The sequence below is a fragment of the Danio aesculapii genome, chromosome 4, assembly GCF_903798145.1.
Source record: "Danio aesculapii chromosome 4, fDanAes4.1, whole genome shotgun sequence".
Taxonomy (NCBI): domain Eukaryota; kingdom Metazoa; phylum Chordata; class Actinopteri; order Cypriniformes; family Danionidae; genus Danio; species Danio aesculapii.
This window is the reverse complement of record NC_079438.1, coordinates 50,228,246-50,238,464: the sequence shown is the minus strand read 5'-3', so window position 1 is coordinate 50,238,464 and position 10,219 is coordinate 50,228,246. Positions and strand designations below refer to the sequence as shown.

The 10,219-nt window shown below is 35.0% G+C and overlaps 1 protein-coding gene across 2 annotated transcripts; it reads left to right on the top strand.

The window, feature by feature from the left end:
• Window positions 1-4,921: 4,921 nt before the first annotated feature.
• On the top strand, window positions 4,922-10,171 carry nfyba (nuclear transcription factor Y, beta a). Of its 2 annotated transcripts, none has more exons than XM_056455987.1 (7): window positions 4,922-4,987; window positions 5,787-5,877; window positions 6,711-6,844; window positions 7,037-7,234; window positions 8,562-8,640; window positions 9,524-9,603; window positions 9,691-10,171. In XM_056455987.1, exons 2-7 carry the CDS (start codon window positions 5,787-5,789, stop codon window positions 9,721-9,723), a joined length of 615 nt encoding a protein of 204 aa, XP_056311962.1. In that variant the 5' UTR covers window positions 4,922-4,987; the 3' UTR covers window positions 9,724-10,171. The 2 variants fall into 2 exon arrangements, with proteins under 2 accessions (XP_056311962.1, XP_056311961.1); XM_056455986.1 differs by lacking the exon at window positions 4,922-4,987 and adding an exon at window positions 5,044-5,145.
• The last annotated feature ends 48 nt before the right edge of the window (window positions 10,172-10,219 follow it).

Here is a 10,219-nt window from a genome sequence, read left to right as displayed (position 1 = left end):
TAACACTGACTTCTGACTTAATATTGCCTAATAAAATCTAACTGAAACCTTATAGACCATTTCAATGTGGTCATATGATTGGCCCATAAACATTTCCTGCCTGCTATCAAATTTCATAAATTTAACAAGAGGCAATTCAATCATAACTTAATGTTAAAACAGCTATCATAACATTATTGATCAACATGTGGCTCTTTTTGGATTATTGGAAGCTATAGAAATTAAAAATGTAATAGAGGCAATACATTGGGACCATTGTTTTTGTTTACATCCCTCAAAATGGTCAATATTCCAGCCAAACTAAAAGAAAGAAGACTAATATTATAGGAAAAACTGAGCAAATGTCCTTTCTCCATTAAAAAGCTATTGAAATTTTTTTTGAAAAGGATTAAAAATGGCATGGCTAATATGTTTGCCTTCAACTGTTAATAAATAAGTGATCATAATCTATTTTTTGTATTTGATTTCTCATTAATGGAGTAGGGTTGGCATCAATGATATACATGGGTGTTATACAAAGATATAGTAAAGCTAAGCAGGGCTGAGCCTGGTCAGTACCTGGATGGGAGACCACATGGGAAAGCCAGGTTGCTGCTGGAAGTGGTGTTAGTGAGACCAGCAGTGGGCACTCAATCTGCAGTCTGTGTGCGTCCTAACACCCCAGTATAGTGAAGGGGATTCTATACTGCTCAGTAAGTGTCGTCTTTCGGATGTGGTCGTGAAAAACCCCAGGATGTCCTTCGAAACCCCAGCATCCTGTCCAAATTTGCCCACTGGTCTCTGTCCATCATGGCCTCCTAACCATCCCCATATCATAATTGACTTCATCACTCTGTCTCCTCTCCACCAGCTGGTGTGCTGTGTGCGGTGTGTGGTCTGGCTGCCGTCGCATCATCCAGGTAGATGCTACACACTGGTGGTGTATATACTGTATAATGTAAGGAATTATTATTATTATTATTATTATTATTATTCCATTTCTGTTGTACAGTAACTGAACTTATTGCGTGGTCATAAACGTGAAATACTGTAATTATTTATGAGAACAAGATGCAGTGTGATATGTACTGCCTTAAATAAAACAAAGTCTGTGGTCAGATTGGTGGAAATCCCTGCGACATGTGCTGGAAAATAATGCAGAAGTTGGAGAGACAAGAAAAAGCCTGATAAATATTCGCCAGCAGGGGGTATTTACGTTATTAAAAATCATTTACATTGCTGATGAGATGCCTAAGTCAACATACTGCACAGATGATAAATAAATCTGAAGAAAAAACCAACAAAGCTAATTGAATTGAACCTGCTTACACACACCAGTTTGCACACACAGCCTTTGGCAAACAGTGTTCAGTCGATGTCCCCCTGTGGTGAAGCATGCATACAACACAAAGCCAATCACAATGGCAGAACCGACTTGGGAGATTTAAAGAGGGAACTAATCAATGCTAAAGCCTAATAGAATGTTAATTATTTATTAATGCGATCCCCGCATGCGTATAGTTGTCTCTACATAATCTTTCGAAGTTACTTGGGGTGGGCGCGGAGGAGTTTGTGGCCAAATCTAAATTGAAAATTAAGTCCTAATTTACATGGATAGAACCCGTCACAACATTTCCTCCTCAATAAGCTGCTGCTAATATAATTACGGCATTCACGGTCCACGGCGTACAACGCTGAGTGAAGCAGAAAACCTTTAAAATTCATGAGTGATTTTGCATTCTGGACCTGCTGATTAGAGGCACTTTCTGAGGTGTCCATTCCCAAGAGGAAGCACTCAGGGAATTGGGCCAGAATTACAAGGTCATGGTCTTGATGTCCTCTGGGCCCCTACGAAAAAAAGACAAGGGAGTTTTTACTGTACAGCAAGAAATTAAAGTATGGAAACTCCTATAAATGCTGTTGTTTGTGGCCAGCCTGTGACCGTAAGTGGAACTTCTGTGCCAGTTTAGGCCTGAAATGTGCAGCTAGAACTGGTGAAATATAGGGAACTGTGTATTTTTGACTTTGAGTAATTAGTTAAAGCTGTTACTGGACGCGCTAATGAGGAAATTGCAGTGCCTGTTAAATGCATCACATAACTCTTTTGCTCTCAGGTCAGTGATGAGCATGTCAGGGTTTTGTAATTAGAATTGGATATTTCAGAGCTGGCATGTTTAAATTGGTACTTTTAAGGAAATGTTGGCCTCTTAGACTACACACATCAGCAGTCAGAAATAAGTCAACTATGCAGCAGGAAGGAATTAAGACCACTTGAAAATTCTCTGGGTTATAATAAATTTTGTGTTTGAGTAAAACTTTGTCCCCCTCAATTACAACAAATGAAAACATATGTTTTTCTGACCAATTGGCATGTCTAAGGGGAGCAAATCTCTAGCATTTAGAGCTAGTTTCTAGCTCTAAATGACAGCCTATTCCTTTGAAAATTGCAACAAATATCAGACCTTTACAGAATGAAAGAAACTTTTTTTTAAACCCAAAATCCAGTGAATCCAGATAAACTAAATTCCGTTATATCTTAATTTATTCAGTTCTATATACACACATTTTGGTTTAAATAAATAAGTAAGTAAGTAAGTAAGTAAGTAAGTAAGTAAGTAAGTAAGTAAGTAAGTAAGTAAGTAAGTAAGTAAGTAAGTAAGTAAGTAAGTAAGTAAGTAAGTAAGTAAGTAAGTAAATACATACATACATACATACATACATACATACATACATACATACATACATACATACATACAGAAACAAAATTCCCATCAATAACAAGAAATGAAAACATTTGTTTTTCTGACCAATTGGCATGTCTGAGGGGGAAAATAAATGTGCTTCTAGCTCTAAATCTAAATCGCAGTTTATTTATTTGCAACAAATATTATCAGACGTTTACTAAATGAAAGAAATATTAACATTTTTCTCAAACTCATAATAAATCCAGATAAACTGAATTCGGGTCTATCTTAATTGCTTTTATTTATAGATATAGGTATTTTGGAATGAATAAATGAAACATTTTGTCCCCTCAATAACAACACATGAAAACATTTGTTTTTCTGGCCGTTTGGCATGTCGGAGGAGGAAAATAAATCTGTTTCTAGCTCTGAATTACAGTTTATATTATGCAAATATTATCAGACCTTTACAGAATGAAACAAAAATGAACATGTTTCTTAAACCCATAATAAATCCAGATAAACAGATTTCTGGTATATCTTAATTTCTTTTATTTATATAGCCTAGATATTTTAAAATAAATAAATATTGTGTTTGAGTGAAATGTTTTTTCCCCTCAATAACAAGAAATGAAAACATTTGTTTTTTAGAGCAGTTGGTATTTCTGAAGAGGAAATAAACCTGTTTCTAGCTCTAAATTAGAGTTTATTTATTTGAAAATTGCAACAAATATTATCAGACCATTACAGAATGAAATAAATTTTCCTTAAACCCATAATAAATCTAGTGAACCCAGATAAACTGAATTCGGGTATTCCCTAATTTATTCCATTTATAGCTATAGATATTTTGGTTTAAAAAAATATATATATATAAAATAAATATTGTGTTTGAGTAAAATGTTTTTCCCCTCAATAACAAGAAATGAAAACATTTGTTTTTCAGACCAAAGGGCATTTCTAAAGGGGTTTCAAGCTGTAAATGAGTTTATTTATATGAAAATTAGAACAAATAACTTTTTTTTAAATAAATCCAGTGAATCAAGATAAACAGAATTCTGGCATATCTTAATTTCTTCCATTTATAGCTGTAGATATTTTGGAATGAACAAAAAAAATTATAGATAGAATCAAAATATAGAATAAAAACATCAGTGATGCACCTGCAAGCACACACACACACACACACACACGCACACACACACACACACACACGCACACACACGCACACACACACACACCTAGATGATTATAAATGAATCATTGTAAATATACTGATTATTATTATTTTCATTACTGTTTTATCCTAAAATGTTGATTGTTAAATGTACAGTTTATGCTGATATATTATTATTTTTGTATAGATTTGTATGAATAATATGATGTGTTGACTAATAAAATGATATATTTAATAATATGATATATTAAATATTAATGTGATATATTAAATAACATTATGATATATTGAATAATATGATGTATTGTTGATATTTTAATTAATTAATATATATAAATATCATCATTTTTTTATACTACTACTATTTACTGTGTTTTTATTATATATGTATGTAACTATATATATATATATATATATATATATATATATATATATATATATATATATATATATATATATATATATATATATATATATGTATATATACTTATTATATACATATGTAAGCAATTATTGAATAGATAGATAGATAGATAGATAGATAGATAGATAGATAGATAGATAGATAGATAGATAGATAGATAGATAGATAGATAGATAGATAGATAGATAGATAGATAGATAGATAGATAGATAGATAGATAGATAGATAGATAGATAGATTGATTGATTGATTGATTTGGTGTTTGAGTAAAACGTTTTCCCCCTGAATAACAACAAATGAAAACATTATTAAATTAATGTTAAATTCATGTTATAAAGCTCTAGCACCAGTAATCATTACCTGAGACGTGCAAAGGGAAAGGAGTCCGAAATACGAGGAAGTAAAAAGGATGTATGCACATGCGCTCATTCAGCTATTTACATAAAATCAATTTATATGGTAATTACCAGTATATAGGCCTATGTAATGAGCATGAATGTAATCATGCCATCAAACCTAATGAAAGGAACATAATGGGAAAAGAGCGCTTTTAGGATTAAAGCGGGGAAAGGTTTGCAAAAAAAAAAACATAAACACCAAAATACGTAATACGCAAAGAGCGCCCCCTGGTGACCTATGTCCGCGCGTGCACAAGCGCGAGCACAAACGGTCTCGCGCAGCTCCATTTCCGTCCAATCAAGTTGCAGCGCGAGCGCGAGTCAGGTTTGTATTTGTCGCTCCGGTCAAATCATTCGCTTCAGTGATAATTCTAGCGTTTAGGTATTAGAAATGGCCTTTACCGGCAGGTTTTACAGGTGTTACCGGGCCAAAAGAGCCGTTGAATAAAGGATTTGTTTGAAAGGAAAGCTGTTTGAGCATGGGTGAGGGATTATTTGAGTGGAGAGATAGAGGCTACATGAACGCGAGGCCCCGATGAGAGATTTTTCCACATTTTACAAAAACATAAGTCTTATTAATAAAAGAAGACAGCTGTATTTTCGTTAAAACATCTAAATTGTACCCAAATGAGCTGTTTCCCTGTTGTTAAATGTGGGTAATTAGTTAGCATGAGCTGGCCTGATGCTAACCCGCTAGCTTGACTACCATAACAAAGGCATTCAGGGATGCACACAGATTATTATGTAACATACATTAATGGCATATTCTACTTATTTGTTTGCTATTTGTTTCTAACATTTATTTTATCTTATTTATTTATAAATATGTTTCGTAAATAGTGTAAATATATAACGCTACTTACATGTACTTATCAGTATTTAGTATGCTATATTTAGCCATCTATATGTTTAATATTACCGTTCATGTTGTTATTATTATGAATATTATTAATATTATAGCTGCATAGAAGTATAAATACTTGAATTAATGTACAAATAATAACTATCTCATATTTAAGCTGCCATATGTTTATTGCTGTTGTTATCATTTGTATTGGTGATTGTTTTTTATTTGTACAAAGACAATCTGCAAATTGGAATATAAGTCTTGTCTGTGCTTTCAGATGGACGGAGACAGCAGCACCACAGATACCACTCCGTTAGGAATAACTGGAGAGTATATGGCCGGAGGGACATATGTCTTAGCCCAGGAAGGTAAGGGAACGAAGGCAATCCGACATCTAAACAAACCAAAAACAGGACGTAATGATGGGAACATAAACAGAACAGAATGATTCGCATAGGTGCAGTGTTGCTCACTTCAAAACAATCAAGCAGATTTAGCCAAGCATACTGCATTGTTTTGCATGTTTGGTTCCATCACAAACTGTAAACACCAACTAAAAAGTTACATTGTAAGTGTAAAAAAGGCTGTGATAATCAGTCCCTCCAGGATTTTGCAGGAACATTTTGCTCATTTTGTGATAGCTTTTTGCATTATTTGATTCCATTCATGTGTTTTTCTGTGAAAATATACAAAACTGATTACAGTATTTCAGAAAAAATACACATATACACCAAATTTTGATCTAAAGAACCATTGGACATAAATCCTGCATAAACTGGATTTATTTTTACATAATATGGAAGATGTTACAGATAAATAGCAAAAGTGATTGTTTCTCAAGTTTTCCCATACACCTCTGGCAACAATTTGTTGGATAAACAAGTAGTCTCACTCTCAAATCCACACAACTGCTTGTCAAAAGTTGACTCATTCAACTGAAAGAGTTCAACTGAGTTACACAGTAAAAATATCTGTAAACTTGATCTTTCCTCCAACAATATTTGATGTTTAAAAGTTTGAAAAAGTGAGTTTTATTGACAAGAAATATGGCTAAATGTATAGTTTTCTTTAATGAACTGGACCAAATAAGCTAGGAGAGCAGGACTAGAAGTGTGAACAACACCCCTTAGGAAACCTTTTTTATTATTGTAAGATCAGAAGCTGCATTTTGTTGAATATTATGTATTTGTTTTGTCTGCAGATGATGGGGATGAAAGTTTTAACGACCATGATGATGGAAATGGCAGCAAAGACTTCTTCAGAGAGCAAGACATTTACCTTCCCATCGCTAATGTCGCCCGCATCATGAAGAATGCCGTCCCACAAACTGGAAAGGTATATGATTTTTTTTTATGTGTGTGTGTTTGTTTTGTGATTACACCTACAGCCTTGGAAAACCTGTAAACATTATTTTAAAAAATGAATTGTGCGGAAAATCTTCAGTGTTTTCAAAAAAAAAAAAAATCATTAGCAATGAGTTATTCAATTAAAGAACTTGTCTGCCTTCGCCTCTCTTTTCAATCACAGATCGCGAAGGATGCGAAAGAGTGTGTGCAGGAGTGTGTGAGCGAGTTCATCAGCTTCATCACATCCGAGGCCAGCGAGAGATGCCACCAGGAGAAACGCAAGACCATAAACGGAGAGGACATCCTGTTCGCCATGTCCACTCTGGGTTTCGACATGTACGTGGAGCCACTTAAACTCTACCTTCAGAAGTTCAGAGAGGTACTTTTCTTTATCTTACATACACACCGGTTTAAAATGTTATTATTTCTGATTTAGTTTTTGGAGGTCAACTTTAATAGTTCATCCGTTCATCTCAGGTCAAAACACACTTTAATGCTGATAGCCTCAAGGGCAGCATGTTAACATGTGGCACTGTTGCACTTTGGGCATCCCATATTTGAGTTTCAGCTTGCAGACGTTTCCCGATCTCATCTCCACCATCTCTCCCCAACTTCACTAGAGTTCTAGAAATTGTCCTATCATAATAAAGGCAAAAGAAACACAAAGAAAAATCTTACGACTATTATTTTCTTGAAATGCACATTCATTCATTTTCTTTTCACCTTAGTCCGTTTATTAATCAGGAGTCGCCACAGTGAAATAAACTGCCAACTTATCCAACATATGTTTTACTCAGCGGATGCCCTTCCAACCACAACCCAACACTGGGAAACACCCATACACTCTTGCATTCACACTCAAACACTACGGCCAATTTAGCTTATCTAATTCACCTACACCGCATGTCTTTGGACTGTGGGGGAAACCGGAGCACCCGGAGGAAACGGACACGGGGAGAACATGCAAACTCGACACAGAAATTCCAACTGACCCAGCCGGGGCTCGAACCAGCGACCTTCTTGTTGTGAGGTGACAGTGCTACCCACTGTGACACCTGAAACACACATAGTATCACCTATTTTCTCAGTGCCTGTTTGTTTAAGCATATGGTCACTCTAAGCAACTTTTCAAGAGTCTACTTTGCTCTGATTGGTCAGATGGTTATTTTATCTGCACTTAAATCTTTATTATCTATATTACATATGCGAAATAATAATAATAACATTAAAAAAAGCAAAATTATTGGTCCGATCGCTTACAATACGTCTCAGCAACTAAACACACATTAATATTGAAATCGCTTACACACTGTTTCGGACATTCTGCTACTGACACTTTCATTTGGTAGACAATACTTTTATCTGCACCTTGATCTATGTCAACCATTTATATAACAAATTTATATAACCATTATATATACTTAAATTTATATATACCAATCTATATAGCCATTACATGCGAAATAATAATAATAATAATTATATAAGAAAGCTCAATAGGGGTACTCTAATCATTTCAAATGAATTTTCCATTTCATAATCCAAACAATTCATGCTCCATCTGTACTAAGAATTATAGAAAACATTTCTTTGAGACGTTTCGCCTGCACTTATGAACAATATTGCAGCATTACTTACCTGCGTATGTTATTGTATTTTTAGAGCGCACGTTTTTAGAAGTGAACTAATATTCTCTTGTTTCCAAGGCAATGAAGGGCGAGAAAGGCATCACTCCGGTTGCTGTTGGCGAAGGCCTTGGAGAAGATCTTACAGATGAGACTTTCAGTAAGTGCGAACTCTTTCATGAATAAAGCTTTAGACATGACATAAGAGACTTTATCCAAAACTTGTTAGTAGAGATGTCCCGATCAGGTTTTTTTTTGCCCTCGAATCCGAATCATTTGATTTTGAGAATCTACCGATACCAAAACCCAATCCGATACTCCTATAATGCATAAAAAATAAATAGAGGGACAAAACAGATCCAGGATGATCCTTATTTTTTATTGAATTCACTTTATTTTAACATTCAACATCTCTGTTAACAAACGGAGCACTTTTGTGAGGTAGCTTGAACAATCAAGTAATAAGTCATATAAATTCCTCACTTTTGGACTTTATTGCAACAGTAAATATAAAAACAATCTAATATAAAAACAAATAGCACCTCAACTTAAGATACCCAGAAGGCAATGCCAAATTAACTTATATCACAGTTTGCCTTGGCATTGTTGTCATCACCAACTTTATAATACCTCCACACCACAGACATACTCGCGCTTTCCGCTTCAAGCTGCTTCTGTGATCTGCTTTGCAGGCATTTAACCAATAGCATCACTGCAACAAAGTGATGTCACGCATTGCTGTTTCTGTGGGAAGTCAAGAAAAATGTGTAACTCTGTGCCACCGCAAAACTATAGATGTGTTAAAAATGAATGAGCAAATCTTTTCGAGTCCTGATCGGACGGTAATGTCAGATAAAACCGTGTGCCTGATTTCCAATCACGTGATCGGATCTGGACATCCCTGCTTTTTAGCAAGTTTGTACCAAAAATATGATGTAATTGAAACATAAAGCGCTGCTTGCATTGTGATTTTTAATAATTGCACTTTAAAGGATGTTCTGTTATGAATTAATATTAAGTGCTTGATTTTCTTTAACTTGCAGCCGGTCAGTTGCCTGCAGGACTGATCACTGCAGATGGCCAGCAACAGAATGTGATGGTGTACACCACTTCATACCAGCAGGTTAGCACCAAAGCCTCATATTTACTTGTGGATTTCTGGAAAAATATCAGACAGAGAAATATTTACTCACTTTTTCTGCTGTTTTAGATCCCGGGAGTTCAGCAGATACAATTCTCATGACCGGAGCACAGGCCTGACTGTATCTAGCAGCCTGTCCAGCATCCAGACAGACTTTATCTCTTGCCTTGCAAAGTTTTCAGGTCAGTGCTGGAAGACCAACAAGATGCCTGGTTACCAGAGCAGGAACAAAAAAGTGCCTGTTGCCAGGAAGATGATTTGATCTTAAGTGATGTCTTGTACTTAATTCAGTATTACATTTAGGCCAGTTTGTTTCGCTTGGTCTGCTTTGTACAGGCTACACCAAATTATGTTGTTGTTTATTTTGTGGGGGAGGGATTCATTGTATTTAATAGTTTTTAAACTTTGGGATGGGGCAGTGGGAGCACGAAAAAAGGCCATATTGATGTTTTACAGTCCCACAATTAGGGTAATTCTCATTTGATCTTAATTAACTTCATCAACTGATATTGTTATGCTGATTCTTTAAATAAAATTGTGATGTCTTTGACGGTTGTGTCTTTTAAAAGCATGATTAAGCAGACAAAATGAATTGCAG